The following is a 21,194-nucleotide window of genomic DNA, read 5'->3' on the forward strand; positions in this document are numbered from 1 at the left end:
CTGAAAATGGAATGAAACAGGCATTTAAATAATGAAAAAAAGTTACTTTTCATTTATTTGTAATAATTCATTCTATAACAAGGATTAATATTAAATTTATTGAAAGTAATAGCTTTCCGTCAATCCCGTAATATTCATTATATTTTGTCAATTTAACGAATGTCATTTTTAAAGAATCTGCCAAGTAATCCATATAATATTAATTTTTATGAATGGATGTTGAAGCTGTTTGATGTAAAATATGGGAAAAACCAGCGGGAGGGGTCTTCGCAAAGATTTCTAGCAAATTTTCTAATAGAGGTGCCATACCAGAGTACACCTTGCATGACATTGGGGTACAATCGATACGAAATATCTAACTTGAATGTAGTATTTTTATCGAATCCATCATGTGTTCCTTGGCGAGGTTTTGGCGAGTACTCCCTGGCATGCTGTTAATTGTATCACAAACTCGAATTTGTATTTCAGACGCATTTTTCCCAACCAATCGAAACAAAAATTTGAAACTTATTGAAGCTTACTTGGAAACTAAACTTGTAGTTACAAAATTCCACATCAGGTTTGATGCATTTCAATGCATTTTCGAGTGATCGCGTTTGCAGGTTTCTGAAAGCTCAGACTGACAGACGAATTTGGCTCACATTTTGATAGTTGTCTAAACTATGGATGTTGTACCGAATTTTAACTCTAGATTTTTCATTTGGAGTTCATTTTGTAGTTAGCGTGTTAACGTATATTCGGACAGCGAATAGGCAGACTTCCTTTGAAGGGATTTTGATCAAAATTTTAGAGATATCTACAAATTTGATGCAAATCCTGCATAACAAATTTCATGCTTCTAGATGAAAGTGGTTTTCTGTTATCCTTGTCAAAGAGGGGTAGACGGAAACAGACATTTCCCAAAAAACCGAGGCAGATCTTAAATGTGAAGATACGTCAAAATCTAGTGTTCGAATTTTTTTACGATTATAATACTTTCTCTGTACCTTGTATAGAAAAAGCAAAAAATATAAAGTGATTTTTTTGTGATTATTAATAATTACAATCTACTAAAACTGTGGTGAATGCGGAAGTGTAAGATGTGGCCAAATTGCGCATATACAGGTGTAAAAAATGAAAATGACGAATAAATTCATCTTTTGTTTTTTTTATAAAATGAGCATCGTTTTGCAGAATTCGATAAGACAAAACGTAGTTTTATTTTTCAGTCGAAAAGTATTTTTTTGTTTAGTTAATTAAAAATATAAACTTCGAAAATAAACAATTAAATCTATTTTTTTTCAAAAATTTCCAATCATAAATACAAATTTTATAAGTCCAAAAACCCTGTTATCCTCGTCCTGGCCCACTATTCTTTGCTATAAAATAGCAGTTGTATTAAAAAATAATTTTAATACGGTGCTGCATTTGAAAAGTCCATTTATATAAGTATCAGGTTTCTAGAAAGTTTCCAAAGTACAAATTAAAATTTGGATTCGATTTAAATTTTTTTTTTTGATTAAAAATATATTTGTATATTTTTTGGGCAAAAATTTTCTTTAATTAATTTGATTCTTTTATTTAAATTTTAATTAAATTAATTTAATTCTTTAGACTTAAATTTTATTTCTGATTTCCACTCTTCTCATCATTTTCAAAACTGTCGAGAAACTTTAAACGAGGCTCAGACTCATTCTTTAGGCATTAAAAGTAATCATTATAAATTAGTATTATTTTTTATAAATGTATTGCAAGCTTAAATAGTAAACTATACTTTTATATCTCTGGTTGTATTTGCTTCACTATATTCGAATGCTGGTTGGAGATTTTGTTATTTGAAACTACATTTTAAGGCTTTCAATTTAAAGATTTTATATTATGCTTGGTCGTTGTTTACAAAAATTAAGAATATCACTGTTGTCCGGAAACGGAAATCACGTTACTACTGATCGCCATGTTAATATTCTTGTGACAAAATACATGGATTTTCTTTTTCATCTAATGGATACCTTAGATTGTGTATTGAATAATATATTGTTAATTTTATTCAAGAATAATATTTGTTTCAACAACAGAAGCTCACAATTTCATGAAAGAATTTAGAATAATTTTTGCAGCTAATAAATACGGAAATTTTGAAGGGGAGAAAAAAGAAAAAGAAATTGAATCTTTAAATCAAAACCACATCGCGTGATAATGATTTAGGCTTGACTCGGCAGTTTTCTTATCGTCTTGACCTTGACGATTAGACAGAAACTGGTAGTTCTGAAAAAAAAATATTTATCAAGAATATTTACCTTCAAAGATGCTACTAAACACATAAGTTGACTGAAGTTTTAAGTTTCAAAACCAAATGTGAAGTTTAGGAAAGCATTGTTTTATTTGTGCATTCTTTAAATGGTTTTTAGAATTGTCATGAATTTTTATTTTTCTGAAAGATCACGTAGATAAATCATTTACACCATCAAAATGTCATGCATTATCTGCACCATACTGTAAATTTTGTTTTAAATCTGTAATGTTGCATCCCCGCATGGTTAGTTCGATCACTGAAAAAACCGTTTTTACGATCAGCTCTGTTGGATGCTGATCGGGTGCCTAGATCGGTGATCCTAGAGCTTGGCGACAAACCTGGCGAACATTTGGCGAGTTGGATGAAAAAATAGATATTACTGGAAACTTTCAGAATTTTTGCGATTGAGCCAATAGGAATAGAGATATGCCTGATTATTTCAGAACTTTATCCTCCGAGAATTTTAAAGGCAAGCGGTCTAAAGCCGAAATCAGTCGTAAAACTAGTCGTAATCATGGAAAAAGCCAATGGCGAAGATTTGTATCAGTCCAGAGAAAAGCAAGTGTTGTGTGGAGCTCAAAGGATTGCTGAAATGTGCTGTGTGCCGAGTCCTGGTTTTTATTGTACAAGCAGCATCGTATCGTGTGTACAGTAGCCAGTCGTGTCGGCAGTTGGATACAGCTAAAGCAAGGCGACAGTGGTGAATTGCAGATATTTGGAGAGACCGTAGAGTGAAGTTACGTAGATTCCCTCCTTTTGCTAAATTCTGTCTGGCCGCTTTGTGTGCTGTGGGTGTTATTGCTACTGATTACTACTTGTAGGCTACTGTTTGTTGTAGTGTGCTACTGTTTATTGCCTGTATTCGTCTCGGCTGTATATTTGATGTCCTTGTATTAGTGTCTTCGTTTATTACTAAAGAGCGGTTTATTTCATCGACCAACAAATCGGCAAAGAACCCCGAAAAATTCATTAACAATATGGTAAACAAATTGGATTTTTTTTTTCATTACAGCCATATAATCAACCATTCAACTTCAGAATAAAATTGGTCGGAAAAGTTACGTTGTTACAGAATTTTCCTTCTTCGAGTCTTGAAAATTCCTCATATCTGATCATAGAACAACTAAAAAATATTTTTTATATACAAATTATCGTTCAATATAAACTGCGAAAAAGAAAACAGCTATTTTTTGAAGATTTTGCAGCATTTATCGTCTTTTATAACTATAAAATAATAACAATTATCCCGTCTTTATAAAAATTTCCATCTGATTAACATTTTAGAAAATTATTTCTATTTGTTTTTCGAAGAGCAATGAAAATAGATTTTACAACAATGGCGCCATCTAAAAATTAATTTTCCAGAATTTTTAATAATACATTCCATACTATTTCCAATTATGAATTGAAATATATTAAAGATCAGTTGTTGTTATTGTTTCTAATGACATTTGCCATGGACAAGCTCGTTGACGAAGTCAGTGATTTTTAAGCCAAGGGAGCATATCTTGTTTTTTATTTATATTTATATTATATAAATTATTTATATTTGTTTTTCGAAGAGCAACTTCTTATCAAAACATTCAATTAACAAAATATGATTTTTGTCAAAGCAACAAGAAGTGTAATCGAAATTCACAAAAGTCAGTAAGTAAAATCAATCAATGATTAATTAAATAAATAATCAAATAAAAGAATAATTAAACAATAATATAAAATTAATAAGTAAATTAAAATCTTCAGTGAGAAAATGAAGACGAATTTTGGAGGGAAGTGATAGAGGAACAAAATAGATTGGGAGTGATTCTGTTTGAATCGATTTGAACTGCGATCAAGCCTGATTAGGTTTAGGATCAAACCCAGAATAGGTTAAGGATCAAACCGGATTATGTCAGCCTTGAAAACTCTAAATTCAAAGGTAGAAAAAGTGATCTCCAGTCTTCAAATCCATCAACTAGTTGCAAGTCTCCAAATTCATAAAATTATATCATAATGCAAAATACGAAACTTTTTCCTTAAATTTCAACACAAAATTAGAGAATTAAACATTTTAAAATGTAAATTAATTAATTATAAATATGACAATTTTTAATAATTCTGTAATTATTATTCTTTTTATGAACTGTAAATGCCAACTTCTCTGTTAAATAGACTGCTGAGCATATAAATAGCAATTGAGTAACAAAAATCTGTTTAAAAAAACCTTTGTATAGCAAATTTTATGAAACTTATTAACAAAAACTGCATTGAAATAACATAAAAATCCTTTTTTTTTCTTTGCTTTTCTTTTTGCAGTAAAATTGATATTTTTTTAAACTAAAATATGCTTTGATGTTATTGAGAAAAAGCATTAATATTTCCATTAATTATTAATTAAAAACTAAGAAGAATTTAAAAAAAAACTTAGATAATGAACACCTACTTCCCAATAATTAAGTATATCCTGATAGGGAAGCTGAAAGCACGATTGGTTTGCTCTACAAAACGTTTCAAAGACTATGAAAAATTATATTTCATTGAAGACCGCTCCGAGATTTCAAACTATTAGTGACAAAAATATCATGCTTATAATATAAAGACATATTCTGTAAACAAAATATTATGAGTTTCATAAAATAAGTTACACATAAATTTAATTCATTCTTACAGTCTAGAATTTTGCTTTTATCTTTATTACGTCTTAGGTTTGATTCATCTATCTTTATTTTATTTTTCGTTTTGCTCCTAATTTAAAAGCAATAACATGTCAATTCAGCAGCCTTAAATATATACTCTTTAAGTAAAAATTATATGAATATAAAATTTAAATTGTTGAAAAATTCGTTTATTTTTGATTTGAAAGTAGCGCAAAAACGGTTCGTGTTCGGCTATATAAATCGTAATAAAGGAAAAATTTTAAGATTCATTTTGAATTAAAATTCAATTTAAATAGGTCCATACTTTCTTAATGGATACATACTATTCAAGAAGTACCTGCATTCTCAATCTCACATCATACACATGTAATTAACAGATAGCATCCAACTTATAAACATATTATATTATAGTTATTAAAGCTGGCTCATTTAAAAATCCTGATTGTGAAATTCAAAATCTTTTCGTTGCATTTAGTCTACACCTCTACAGATGAACGTTTATTCCTTCTTTCAAAAACTTCTTGAATTATCACGTACTGTTACCAGAGTAATCCCTAAAAAGGGAAAATCTAGCGAGCGTTTTCCCTGTCCGATGGAGAATACAGTCAGTCTGGATAAATGCAAAGCAGATTGAATTTGGAATCGATAAATAGCCATAATAATAATTTAAAATAGCCCTATAATTATTAGCTCTATGCTTTTAATGTTTTCTATGTTGAATCCATGTCGTTCAACATTCGTAAAATGTGTGTCATGAAATAAATAACCAAAAACATGTAGCAACAGAAATGTGTATTTAACACGTACCTTGCTGTATGTATGTTTAGCTGTTTGAATTCATTTGGTTTCTACTGCTATGTTAACATCGGAGAACAAACGATAAAAATTTCAAAAGAGTATTCATTACCACCTGCGGATGGCTGCCGATTCATAAACAGCATAGGATTTTACCATTGATTCATTGCTGGTTGGTGAATTTCTGAATATTATAAATTAATTTTAATATCGTTTGCTTAATTTATCTAATATTATATTTCATTATTATTACAAATAAGTAACATTTTTTATAATAATACAGAATACTGCTTTAAAAATATCTGTCTCCTAATTTGACATTGCTTATAATTGTTACTTTATCACATTATCATGTTGTTTGATGTCCGAAAGACACACACCATATAATTTCAGAGTTTCTAAGAATTAATTTTTAATTTGAGATTTTGGGAGATTATGACATTATAACTTCATCATCATAACTTCTGAAAATACAATATCACAGATTTTATATTAAAGATTATTTTAAAATTTTAAAAATTGCCTTTCTATAATGCCAATTTAAATGCTATGCAATTCTTCTCGTTTGGCAGTGTTAAAGATTTTTCAAAGTATTAAAGTTGGTAAAAAATAAAATTCATACATCTAACATTACTTTTTAAAACAATTTAACACGGTGTCTTTCATATTTATAAAGACTAAATTTAGTAATAATTTTTTCAGACTTGCTTATTAGCAGGAATTTTCATTTTTTTTTTTTTTTTTTGCATTTGAATACCCTTTATAAAAATGCACTATTTTAATATAATTGGAACTTCATTATAATTATTTAATTCATTTAATGAAATTTTGATTCTTTACGAATGACGTCATCTATCAATAATTTTTGATAAAAAAGAAACTGTTTGTATGTAGGGACTGTAATACCGGACCAAAATTTCAATACCGGTATTCGGTATTTTTTAAATCTTAATACCGGGATACCGGTTTTAATACCGGTATTAGACATTTCAGAAAAAAAGAAAACACAGGTGTTTCTATCTTTTATTTGCCAGTTTTGTTAGAGAGTGTAAATATCACAAAAATAATTTGTAATTTATAAATTATAACGGTATATAATCACAAAAAAGTAAAGAAACATCTTATTTATTTAAATCACAAAAAAGTGTAAATATCACTATTCAGTCTGTGGTACTATTACAAATTTTTGAAATGTGATCTTAAAAAACATGATGCATCCATTGTACTGTCATTAAGCCTGAAAAGTAATTTTGTGTAAAAATTACCAGCTGTCGAAAACGCTCTTTCGGCATCTACGCTAGTTGGTGGTACTGTTAGCAATGCGCGATATACTTTTTCCAAGTATTTACCTCAACATGCCTCATCTTCAAATAAATCGATTTCTCGTCGGATGGTTTTGGATATAGCTGATTTCTGTATTGTATTTTGGTTAGTTGATTTTTTTTATTTATTGCTAATTTTAATTTTTGTTCAAGAGATAATTCCTTTTCACTATCGACAGTAGTGACATCATAATCTTCGATAATTGAACCGAATTCTTCCGAATGTGGATAGGTTTGTGGGTAAACATTTTTAAGAAAATTTACTCTAAACTTAATCAGATTTGAATTGGGTTATTTTCTTTTCTTCTTTTTCATTTTCATTTTTAAAATCATTATAATTATGTAAATACCATAAGACATTTTCTATTTCGGTATGAATTGCTTCTGTGAGATTTTTCAATGTAATATATAATTCTTCAGATAGTGATGCGTGCTGTTCTTTCAGTGAATGCAACATGAAATTTTTTGTTGCATTAGCTGTTAATAAATTCAAATCTCTCCGACATAATGCCTCAATAGTCAGTTTTATTGGAAGTCGAGCTGATATGGTTCTGGATATTAAGCCGAATTCACTATCTGAAAAATTAATTTACAGGTTTAAGTCGATTGCTTTTTTTGATTGGATTTCCCAGTTTCAAAAATCGTCCCATCATTAGGAGTAAACTGTTCCAACGTGTTTTAGAATCTAATATTAACATATATTCTGTTTTATTTTCAGTTAGTATATATTTTAGTAATATATCCTTTTTATAGGGAAACGTTTAAATATCTTAAAAAATTTTCGAACTTTATAAATTATAGGAAGCAATTTTTGATAGGTTAATATTTCATCCTCATTAGCAATATCTTCAACAATTACATTGTCATTATCTTCATTATCAATATCACTCTCACTCTTACTCTTTTCAAAGTTGGAATCCGAAATTTCTATGTCCACAATGTTTGGATTCTTCTGGGGTTTTTTTTTTCAGTATAAATCATCTATTACTCCTAATTGAATTCCATGTGCATAGCATAAATGCTGATTTGCACCAATCAACTTTCCAACTTTTTTCATAATTGTTGCTCCATCAGTCGTTATGGATACAATATTTTCTTTCAGGGGTAATCCATGTTTCGCTAATTTAGATTTAAGCAATTAATTAAACCATTAGTTAGCTAATTAATTTCGCCCGTTATGGGGACATAAAAACAAAAACGTATACTATTTTGCTATGTTCGCGATACCTGAACATATAGTGGAGACAATTTTAAAAATTTCTAGTAAATACCGAAAAACCGGTATTTAAACTTGTGAATACCGGTATAACGAAATTGTACGAATGGCTCAAAATACCGGTATTCGGTATCCCGGTATACCGGTATTGCAATCCCTAGTTGTATGATTCCATAATGTTTGTAACATTATATTGAAGGCCTAATAACAGAAAATAATTAAAATATAAAGGCCACTTCTTAGAAATGCATTAAAATAAAATAATATTTCTACCTTTTAGCTTACTTCCAAGATGATGCATTAAAAATAAAAAATTTACATAATTTCTTTATTTTGGTATTTTTTTAGAGTCTCAAAATAGTTTAAGTAAAACGAAACCAATTGAATAGTGCACATATAATCTAGATTTAATCGTGTTAGTTTACATTTCAAAGTACTTGATAAGAAAGATATCTGTGTGATAGTTAAGAAAACAACGGTACCATTGCTCCTATAGCTGTAGATAGACTATATATATATAAATAGTGTTAAATGTTGATACGGGTCCAAGTGAAACAATGTGGAGCGTTTGAAACATTGCCTTTGATGTAAGTTCTACAAAAATTTTGCATTTTTTAAAAGATAATAAGAGGATACATTCGACATTTGTCAGCGAATTTTGAAAGCGGAAAAAAAAAAAGACCAGAATAGTCAATGTTTAACAGTCTCGAATTTCAGCAATCACTTAAAAAAATTATTTTAATCTGATAAGGCTTCTAAGATGGTGTACTGTTTATTACTTGCTCAGGTATGAAAATTGTTTGAAGTGCTTTCTAAATCTTAGATTTTAGAACTTCCAAATGTATTTGTTTCTTATCTTATTAATTAAGGTTAGTACTGTCTACGAAACTCTTTTTCTCAATTTTAATTAGATTTTTAATTAAAAATTAATCATTTTCAACAATAACTTCGGAGCATATAATGACACAAAAATTATTTTTATGCCTTTTTAAATACAAAAAAAAAAAATATTTTAGAGCTATGAATGTTAGATTTTTTTCCTTAACCTTAATAATAAAAATTAAATAATTATCATAATTTATTTTGCAAAAAGTAGTTAAAGACATTTTTACAAAATCCGTCTGTCTGTAGAATTGGCTTTTGCAGTATAGAGTAGGGAAAATTAATCTCGTAATTATTATGAATTGAAGTTTTTAAAGTTAATTAAATTGAGATTTAAAATATTCCCCATGTATTTTGAATTATTTTGATATAATTTTTATGAATATATAAAGTTGAATTTAAAAAAATCCGCGAAAAAATATTTTATAGCAAACGATAAAATAAACTTGCTTTTTTAAATAATAGCGTTAATTGCTGGTATTTGTTTTAAATAAAACGACATAAAATTTAAAAAACGTTAAGCTCATAATTCAATGATTGATATATTTTAATAAGCGGAGGCCAAGAAAACTGAATCGAACTTTAAAAAATATTTCGAAATCTTCTAAACATTGTTTCGAAGATTTCAAACTCTGAATTGAACCTCAAAATATACGAAATGAAAGTTCCACTTTCTTTCATTTTCTGTATTTAAATACTCCTATTTATTAGAGACAGTAAATTATTCTAAATATTATTGGAAATTCTGGATATCTGTTGCTGAAAAAAATACTGTCCCAAAATGAAATCTGCAATGTGAAACACGGTACAGAGCTTATATGAAATCCTTAATATGAAACAGAAAATGTATCTTTATCTTACGATTTTCAAAATAATCAATCATTGCGATATGAATGGCAATCTGAACTCTATTTCAGTTCAAAACTGTTATTTTAGGTATTTAATATTAGGAATTATAATAAGTGCTTAATAAAAATCTTGGTTAAAAAATTTAAAATCTTGATTAAAATAACTGCTTCTTTGGCCCAGCATTTCAAACTATGATTGAATGTAAATTAAAATAAAATATCATGAAAGAGAAATGATAATAACAATAATAATTGTAGCATAATGCTCTACCCTGAAATATTCCTTTGTAATCAGTAATAATTTGCGATGACTAATATTTAAATGTTTGAAGATTGGATCGAATCTGCCCAAAGAGCATTTAAATAAGGAATAATGTATAATATTAAGCAGAAAATACATGTCGGTTCCAAGAATTTCTTCTAAACGGGAAAACTAGCCCTTGAAATTTTTATGCGACATTCTGAAATACATTTCATAAATGGCGATATTTTTAACTATCAAAATTAATTTTTCTTAATATATTTAATTAAAAATTGAAAATTAAGATAATGTTCGTATTTTTTAGCCAATAGCTAGTGAAATATTTTTAAAAAATGGCATTTTTACATCACAAAAAAGGCAAAATCACATTTGCACCTTGTTAAAGAACAATAATTTATCTTTTTAATGACCTTAAATTTATACGATTCATTTTTTTCTCTCAATTTAGCAAACTACTAAAAAAGGTTTTCAAAACAATTCATAGTTATCAAATTTAAACCATTTTTTGTTCGTTCGTTTGATCAAATAAGAAAACTGAGGATTTTTGATTGTTAGGCAATCGTGAGACATTAACCAACTCCTCTTTTACTTTTTGTTTTTCTTTCAAATTTTAAATAATTTCGGCAGCGTTTAGCTAAACTTTATGTAATTAGATTAAAATCACCTTTTCATCTTAAAATTTCATATAATTAAAAATTAAGCAAGCCTTTTGCATTATTCCATGATAGATTTGAAAATATCACACAAAATCTATTTTTTACACCATATTTAACTTAAAAGAGTTTAGCTTCTCAGTTGCATCAATCTCTCTTTCTTATAATTTGTTTCTCTTATTTTAATAAGTTTTCAAAATCAGTTTTATAACAATATTTGTTTATGGTTTTACAACAAGAATACTCGAAACTTTTTTGTCAGAACACATTAGAAGAATTCTGGAAGATCATGTGGAGAAAAATTTAAATGCAGACGATTCGAAGTTTAAAAGCAGAACTCTGGTAGAACATGTCAAGAAAGGTTTAAAAGCAAACGAATAATAATTTATATCAGAAGTAATTTATTTTATTCACTTTAATGTTTTATTACCTACTAGCCGCCTTTGGCGATCAGCCGGTTCGCCAATCTTAATGTTCGTTAAAATTTTAATAATTAAATATTTTATGCAATTTCTACTTTAATAGCTTCTTCATCAAAATATTTTAAAACTTCAAATTTTGATTATCATATAATTCCTTCATAATATTATAAAGGCCTTCAGTCATAACGTAATATGTATCTCTCTCATTTTCTGTTAGCACCCGTAGAATTTATTCTTTAAATTAAAGTGGAAAGAATTATTTTCATTTAATATAATAATATTTTTTACTGAAACAAAGCATTTTTTTATAATCTGATTACTGAAAATAGAGTCACTCAGCGTTTAAACTTTATGAGCACTAAAGAATATCTTCTTAAATTTATGTAATATCTCAAGAGTTGGTCAACAAAATTTTCTTAGATTCATTATGAGCAGATCGATTAATTAACAATGTTTAAATTTAAATGCATCAAACACTAAGAAAATAAAACGAATCGTTTAAAAAAAACGGTTGAAAACGGTAGAATTTATGCTTTAAATTAAAGTGGAAAGAATTTATCTTCATTTAATATAATAATATTTTTTACTGAAACAAAGCATTTTTTTATAATCTGATTACTGAAAATAGAGTCACTCAGCGTTTAAACTTTATGGGCACTAAAGAATATCTTTTTAAATTTATGTAATATCTCAAGAGTTGGTCAACAAAATTTTCTTAGATTCATTATGAGCAGATCTATTAATTAACAATGTTTAAATTAAAATTAAAAGAAAATAAAACGAATCGTTTAAAATAAACGGTTGAAAACAGGTTTTAAAAAAACTACTTAAAAAACGATGTACTTAAAACTATAAACATATACAAAAAATATATAACTAACATAAATACAATTTACTTACAAAAGCATGCAACTAACCCAAAAATAATTTAAATCATCCATTGATAACGTTGTCATGGCAACAATCAGAACAGAATGCGCATGCGTGAATTTTCTTCGCCGGTTACGTAACGCAAATACGTGATTTTTTTCTACGCCAGTTGGGGTAACGCTATGCGGATTAGAAATTTTTAATTTCCTTTATTCTGTTTTATTTTAATTCAAAAGTACTTCAGAATGAATCTGAAAGATTGATTCATTAACAATGTTTAATTTTACATGCATCAAACATTAAGAAAATAAACAGAACTGATTGAAATAATCCGCCGAAAAATTTTAACCCTAGCCTCATTACTGTTGGGAGAAAAAAAAAACTGAAGCCTTTCTCGTTTGGCGCTGGGGATAATGGAAGATTTTTTTGGCGAAAAAGTTGGCGGTGGGGAAAATGGAAGATTTTTTTGGCGGGAAAGTTAATTTTTAATTAATAATTAAAATTCTAATTAAAAATTCGAAAAAAGAAACCCCAGGTGCACATTCCCAACCTCCAAGGTATACATGTACCAAATTTGGTAGCTGTATGTCAAACGGTCTGGCCTGTAGAGCGCCAACACACACACACACACACATTGAGCTTTATTATAAGTATAGAAGAATTAATTAATGAATTTTCAAAATAGTAATTGAAACCTTCCTATGCTAATTCAAAAAAAATTTTGAATTATTTTCTAGCAAATACTAATATTTTATGGGAAACATTTCTTAATAGTAGTTTTTAAAAATAATTTGATTGAAAACATTTTCTCTTTTTAAAACTAGCAATCAGGAAGTCCGATGTGTTTCCAAGTCTGACACGAATGAGCTTGAGTGCACGAATAAATTTTCCACACTTTTTTCTAGATAATTTAACATTTATATAAAAAGACTATTAAAAGATTTATATTATGCATGATTTTATGAACTAAGGGATATCACCAATAAATCTATTTTAATTTTTATTGCAACAAAGTCTATTGTCTAATTTTCATATTGTGAAAATATCCATATTATAAATAGTCCTTAATTAAATTATTCTTTTCATCAACAGGAACATTCCAAAATTTTCATTTAAGCTGTGAAATTCGGCATTTATAAATTGTGTGAAATTCGGAAATTTATAAATTGTGTGAAATTCGGCAAAGCTTTAGTTAATGGCACAAGAATGGAAATCCCAAACCAAAACGCAAGTTTTAGCAAATTAAGAATCATTAAAAATTTGACTGCAATATCTATATCATTTCTATTGATGTTCACTGCTTGTGATGGTTTAATTATGCTCCAAACGACTATGAATAAAGAGGAAGGGATAGGCACGGTCGGTCAAGCTGTCATACATATTACTTATGGAATTTCGTCTTTATTACTTTCTAGTTATGTTAGCAAGAAACTTGGCAGTAAATCAACTCAGCTTTTGGGAATGATTATGTATTTGCCCTACGTTGCAGCAAATTTTTATCCTTCGTGGATTACTCTGGTGCCGTCAGCCGTCATCACCGGTGTTGGCTGCACTTTACTTTGGGGAGCTCAATGCACATATTTCAATGAATGCTCAGTTCTCTATAGAGACGTTACAGATGATTCCACTGATTATATTCCAAGTCCTGTGATCACCTATAGATCTGGTAAAGGAGAGATAAAAGAACTATCTGCAAAGCATTTCCTGCAAGAAGCAGAAATAAGTCTAAACTTTCAAGGAGATTGCGAAAACTCTCTAAAAACTTCTCCATCATTTCATCTGCCATCATACAAACGTTCTGAACCTGGAAGTGAAACAGAATCAAATCGACAATGTTCGGAAAGAACTTCCAAAAAAACAACTGAATATGTTCAAGATTTTGAAAACTTAAATTCCGAGACAATCAATAATCCTAAATTATCTGAGGACATTCAAACTATTGAGGAAAAAAAAAATAAACCTTTTGCGTTGCATACAAAAAACAAGATGGAATATAATCCTAATCAAAAGTCGAAGTCTCTTAGTGCTGTGAATTCTTTGTTTTTCGGCTTCCATGGTTTGGCGTATTGTTCTGCACAAGTGTGGAGCAATTTAATCAGTTTCTATGTGCTTGCCTCAAAACATACTGAAAACTATAATAAAACTTCAAATTGTTCTTGTGGGGCAGATTTTTGTAATACTGACCAAGAGTGTGTCAATTCTAAGATAGAAGAAGTGCCCTCAGATATCAGACAGTATTACACCGGTTTATGTTTTGCTTGTGGGATCCTAGCTGTGCTACTAATTTGGATATTTGTGGATCACTTGGAAAAATCTAAAAAGCAAGTAACTTTATCGTGGAATCATATCTTTGCCACCGTTAAATTCATCCGTAATAAAGAACAGCTCTTTATAATACCCCTAACCATTTGCACCAGCATGGTTCAAGCGTTTTATATGGCTGATTTTACGAAGGTATGTTAAAGTTCATTTTATACCATTTAATGAATCTGTTGTAGGAGTAAATTAATCACTCTAACAAAGGAAAAAAAAATACTACTCACATTTCATCTATTTGTCACTGAAAGTTCGAAGGAAATTTATACCATCAATAATTTAGAATATTTTGCCTCTTTAACGATACTTATTTCATTTTTGCGCAATTTGTCTTTAAATTATTATTAATCCTTCAGAAAATTTATCTCACCGTATTTTGAAGTGAAAAATTTGGAAATAATCCTTAGCTCAACAGCTTTATTACAATTACCCTGCCAGAAATTTTTTTAAAATTCCTCTTTTATTTTAATAAGCCTTTTCACAGGGCTTATATTTATTCTTAAAGTAGAAATGGAGTCATTTTAAAACTTTGAAATCAATATGCACTGACATTGAAATAGTGATTTAACATGTCGTCAGACAAAAAAATATATCACCAAATTATTTTGATCTGCGCCAAAAAAAAAACGTTGCCAAAAAATGTTTTAGCATTAAGATGCGCTCAGATTGGCGGATATCTAAATTTTCGCTTGCGCTTGGCTAACTGCAAAGTACCAGGAAATGTAATGCTTTAACAAGCAAGTGAACTGAATTTCACTTGCAGACACAACAGAAGTTTCGAGCTTTGAAAAATTACTAAAACAATGCCGGTTTTCCACAGTAAGTTCGGAAAAAAATTCCAAAAAGTATGTTTTTACTCGCTTTTAAAGTTTAAATTTTTACTTTTTCTATAACACCAATTTAATTTCTGTCAATTATCATTTATATTTTTAAAAAAACATTTAGTGCAAATGACTCTGAAATAAGGAAATTTATTGGGACTCCTTTACTACGCAACTTCAATATGTTGAATGACTGAGTCATTATGTGTTTAATTCTCTTTTGTATTAATACACATCTCCTGAGAACTCCTTTTCTTTGTTTTTAAGAAAAGATAAAACAAGGAAACTAAGCGAAAAAAATATTTCAAAACTGAAGAAAAATTACAATGAATCTACAATCACAAATTTCAAGTTATCATGTGAGAACATTATTATTTATAAGTCATTACTTGTCTTAATTAATTTAAGTCATAAAACAGTTCAAACAGATTTGAAACATTCACGAAACTTCTCTATCGGTCTCTATCTCATTTGTAGTCCTATATCGCATGCTCTTGGAGTACTTCACATATTGGACTGGTTACTGTCTTTTACGGCATTACTTCCGCTTTATCATCTATGATTTCCGGTGTGTTGATTAGACTAATTGGAAGAAGAATCGTTTTAATTTGCTGCCAGATTATCAACATAGTGAGTCTAGTCCTGCTTTATTTGTGGACTCCTGATGCACAACAACCTATTATGTTCTACTTGGCCGGTGGAATATTTGGCTTTGTAATTGGAATATTCCATTCTCAAACGAAAGGTGAGTATGATGTTTCGTATGCTATATCATCGGAGAAAATTAAAAATAGTTAACCTTTAAGAAGGTTTGACCTTGAACAATTTCTATCAAATTATGAGATAGTTGGCAATTTGCCAGTGCTTCCCAATTTGGTTGTACGGTGCTTTGGATGCAATTTTCATTCCTATATAAGAATCATTAGATTAGAGTTTAGGTTAATGAGTTCTAGAGGTTCCGAGGTTTTTATTTTTTACATTTTTCATTCTTTAATGCACTTTAAAATAAACTTGTATTAAATTAAAATAATATGAAGCATTTAGCATCGTAATAATTTTAATTTCATCTGTAATGGCATGCAACATTTGAATCCTAAGTGCATTAATTTTAGATTATATACAAAATATCACATTTGGAAGATTTGAGTCTAGCCAATCATAGAAACTTGAAATCACCAAAAAAGCAGTACTGCATCAAAAGTATGAAGTAAAGCATGTACCTTTAGTTATTTCCGAAACGCTTATTCATTTTGGCACTTAAAGTACGATTTTTGGTTGAGATCAGATTTCTAGTACGGTGGATTCTTCCTCCAATTTGGTAAATCCAACAATTATGCTTGATGGTTATATTACCGGAACTTCGCCTTGACTGCAAACTTAATTGCCAATGTACCTAATGATCATATTTTATAAGGCATTAAATATTTTAATGTTCTAAAATAGACATATCCATGTTCAAGTTTTTTTTTATTACAAAAATGTTTCAGAATATATACTGAGGTTGCTGATTTCAAAATTGTGTTGCTTCTGCCGTATTGGCTCTAAATTTTTAAATAATGAATAATCTCAACATTTCAATGATGTCTTCGACCAGTAATATATTCTGATTTCAGCTTATCTCTTTACCTGCTTATTTTATTCATTATATTATTTTACTCCTAAATTTAATATTGTAATAGGAACTGTGTACTTAATTCATTATTATTAATTCAGGTTCTTGAAGAAAACTCGATACTTTAATATTCTTATTTTTGGTCTTCTTGTTAGTATTTAGATCTTTACGCATTTCATTGACATTTGTCAACTTTCTAGTTATCTGGGAGTCGAAAATGAACCAGAACATTTAAGATTTTTTATAGTGGTTTTTTATTTTGTTTATGACGCGTCGTGGCAATTGAAGGTAACAGTAAGCAGTATCCAGTAAATCGATTATATGTTCGTTATTACTGGAATATTCTTGAAGATATTGTAAGCGTGGTAACATCCGCTGAATATAGAACAGATAGATTGTATATTTATATTGTAATATTTACAGCATATTCTCTGAGGAACATTCACAATTTGTAAGAGTTCAGTTAAAGACGTAAAAGTGCTTTATAACAGCACACTTTTGTATATTTTTATAAGTATACAAAATATCGTTAACGAATAAACATAAAATTGCTAAAGTACATCGTATTGCTAAAGTACGATAATTGACACGAAAAAAAAGTTCGAAGTCACCAAACGATATCCTCGTGATTCTTTGTGATGCAAGATTAATTAAATAAAAATAAAAAGTCAAACGATAAATTAATTGCGTCGTTTGAAAGCCTTAATTAAAAGTAAAAAAACCAAATAATAAATTTATAGCGCCATTTGAAGGTGGCGTCATTTTATAGAAATGCCGCACAATAATCAATAAGACATATTTTAAATGTACAGTGGTTCAAACCTTACACCTTATTTTTACTTGATAAATACGACTTTCAATAAAAAAACATATTACCGAGAAGTGAAAATATGTTTTAATTTTACACATAACAGATGGTTTAATTTAAAGTAAAAACCAAATACAATCAACGAAAAACTTTTAAATTGAAGAGCTTCAGAAGCATATTAAATGAACATATGCAGATTTTTGTCTCAAAAAATTGAGAATACACCAATGAAATTTTTGTAATATCTCGCATGCAAAGAAAGTATCAATATTTGTGTAATTGCATTTAACAATGAAAAAGACATCACATTTTGACATTACGTACTCTGTGTTTGGGGTAATTGTCCTGCAGGAAAATGAAATTTCCATCTAAACCCAAATTTTTGGCACTTTCCTTTATATTGCTGCGAAGTATATCCAAGTAAACCTATGGTTTATAATGCCATCTATAGGAACTAAATTACCCACCATGTATAAAGCCTTACAACCCCAAATCACGACAGAAATATAACCATGTTTAACTATAGAACGTAATTCCTTTTGGATACAAAGCAGTATTAGGCTTTCTCAATACGGTACGACGGCGGTCGCTGCCAAAAATGTTGAGTATTCTTTGATCATTAAATATAACTTTCTTTGAAAAATTGGTTTTTAATTCGACTTTTATATCCTTCTCATTTCATTTCTGAAATATTCAGCACTTACACTTTTGCCTATGATTTGAGAAATTTCTGTAGCAAGTTGAATGAGCCATATGGTTGCAGCAATCTAAAGGAAAGTGCTAAAAATTTGGGTTTAGATGGAAATTTCATTTTCCTGCAGGACAAAGAAGCCAAAAACACAGCACATAACGTCAAAATATGATGTCTTTTTCATTTTAAACTGCAATTACACACACTGCCACTGTCCACCGACATCAATGTCATGAAATGTCTGTGGGCCACACTCGAAACAGTGGTCAAAAAACACAAAATTAGAAATAAAACCCATTTAAAATAAGTGTTGCAAGATGAATGGGGTAAAATATCTTCAGATATCCCCGAAAATTGATTCGATAAGTATCAGGACGTTTAAAAGCCATTATAAAAGCCAAAAGACATGCAACTAAATATTGACAATTTCTTTATAATCGAGATATTACAAAACCTTCATTGGTGTATTCTCAATTTTTTGAGGCAAAAACTTGCTTATGTTTATTTAAAGTGCTTCTGAAACCTTTCAATTTAGAAGTTTTTCGTTGATTGTTCTTCATTTTTCTCTAAATTAAACCATTTGTTATATGTAAAAATAAAAACAGATTTTCACTTCCCGGTAATGTGTTATTTATATGGAAAGTCGGATTTATCAAGTGAAAGTAAGGTGTACTCGCAATTGTTTGTGACACAACGGAAATCATCATCCTTCCCTGACAATTTCCTATTCTTTTGAAATTTAGGAGGAATATTAAAATGTTAAAATGGTTTTTTGGAGCTCTATTGTCAAGGACATCAGTGATATATTTGAGTTGATCTGAAGACGGTCATCTTCTTTGTGGAATAATGAAAACGATATACGCAATACGATTTGCGTGACAATAGGGTACACGGATGTCACTGAAAAGAAAGTGAAATGGCCTTAAAAAGATATGTTTGCTTTAAGAGCAGAGAAAACTTTCAGAGAGAAATTGATTAATAAAAATAAGAGAATTATCTTAGTATCCTCTGAATCTTCTATTCATAAAATAATACCTTTTGGAACTCAATAAAGATGGTGATTGCTTCCAATATATTAGCAAATTTATTTTTCTTCATCTGTGCAAAGAACGTCCACTCAAGGAAACGGTTAACGATCCTCAAATTCATAAATTCATTAAAATGCAATAAAGGTTTTGGCAACTGTAATTAAACTGAATCATCTGATTGGTCACCTTTCATGTTGGTTATTAAGGTGTTTTGGAGAAACCACAAAAAAAAGTCAATCAGAAAAAACACAAAATATATTAAAAAATACCTCTAAAACATGACGTGGAAATATGAGCATAAACTACATATTCTACTTATTGCTTGGTAAAATATTTGAACAACATCGTGGATTTTAGTGAAGAATAATAAGTGTGGTTCCACCAGAATATCAAAATAATGAGAAAAAAATGAGTTCGAAATCAAAAGATTATGGTAGATTATTTCAGGGACCCTCCATACAAGATTTCCACCGGACATAAAAAGTAATCATATAAAGAGTGCCTTTTTTTACTTTTTTGAAAAATTGCAATGAATTGAGACAATACTTATGATTATATAGTGATAGAGATACTTGTACCATAGTCAATACTTATATCATAGACAATACTTATACCATACTTATAGATAGACAATACTTGTACCATACTTAGAGACAGGAAATACTTATACCACACTTAGAGATAGACAATACTAATTCCATATTTAGATACAGATAATATTTATACTATACTTGAAGATAGATAACTTATACCATACTCAGATAATATTTATACAATACGAAAACATAGAAAATATACCATACTTAGACAATACTAATACCATATTAGGGATAGACAGTAATTATACCATAGATTGATTAGATTGTTACAAAGAAGAAGGTGAACTGATTATTGGCTCTCTTACGCAAATAAATAATTTTTAGAAGTTTATTTAAAAAATTCTTTTTTTATTTATTTTAGCGCTTTATGGAGTTTTCTTCCAAGGAGAAGAAGAAACAGCCTATTCCAGCTGCAACATGTACAGTTCCATAGGATGGGCGTTACCATTTGTCTACAATGAATTCTTTTGCACTTCAATTAAACTGTACATCATGTTTACAATTTCATGTTTGGGATTACTAGGATATTTACTGGCTGAAAGGAGTTTCAGCAGAAGAAAAAAACAAAATGAAACATTTAAATAAATATCTACTGATTAATTTGTTTTAATTATTCGTATAGTAAATATTATTTTCTACTTCATAGTCTTATATAAATAAACTTAATATCATACGCTTATTTTTTTAAGAACAGAACTTTGCAATCCATTTTTCACTCGTATCCAAGAATACCAGATTTCTGAAATTTTGTGCAGTTGGTGGTTCCATATGAAATAGAATATTTTAATTATTTCAGACTTCTTGATTATCAATAAATAAATTAATGTAGCTGAAAATAGATTTAACAACAACGGCGCCATCTAAAATGTAATTTTCCAGAATTTTTAATAATACATTAAATACTATTTCCAATTATGAATTGAAATATATTAAAGATCGGTTGTTGTTATTGTTTCTAATGACATTTGCCATGGACAAGCTCGTTTAGGAAGTCAGTGATTTTTAAGCCAAGGGAGCATCTCTTGTTTTTTATCTATATTTATATTATATAAATTATTTATATTTGTTTTTCGAAGAGCAACTTCTTATCAAAATATTAAATTAACAAAATATGATTTTTGTCAAAGCAACAAGAAATGTA

General features: G+C 28.9%; 1 protein-coding gene across 3 annotated transcripts in view; it reads left to right on the forward strand.

Annotated features, from left to right (window-relative positions):
* LOC129980896 (protein unc-93 homolog A-like) overlaps nt 1–20,656 on the forward strand; it is a 56,459-nt gene extending 35,803 nt beyond the window's left edge. Inside the window, exons 1-4 of one of the 3 annotated variants that reach the window (XM_056091355.1) lie at nt 5,798–5,875; nt 13,271–14,632; nt 15,793–16,060; nt 20,415–20,656. In XM_056091355.1, coding sequence (XP_055947330.1) covers nt 13,385–14,632; nt 15,793–16,060; nt 20,415–20,638 — 1,740 coding nt within the window. In that variant the 5' untranslated portion in view covers nt 5,798–5,875; nt 13,271–13,384 and the 3' untranslated portion in view covers nt 20,639–20,656. Of the gene's footprint in view, nt 1–5,797; nt 5,876–13,270; nt 14,633–15,792; nt 16,061–20,414 lie in introns of those variants that run through there. The other 2 variants (XM_056091354.1, XM_056091356.1) reach the window with 2 other exon arrangements.
* Nucleotides 20,657–21,194: the final 538 nt, after the last annotated feature.

The sequence above is a fragment of the Argiope bruennichi genome, chromosome 8 (genome assembly GCF_947563725.1).
Source record: "Argiope bruennichi chromosome 8, qqArgBrue1.1, whole genome shotgun sequence".
NCBI classification, from domain to species: domain Eukaryota; kingdom Metazoa; phylum Arthropoda; class Arachnida; order Araneae; family Araneidae; genus Argiope; species Argiope bruennichi.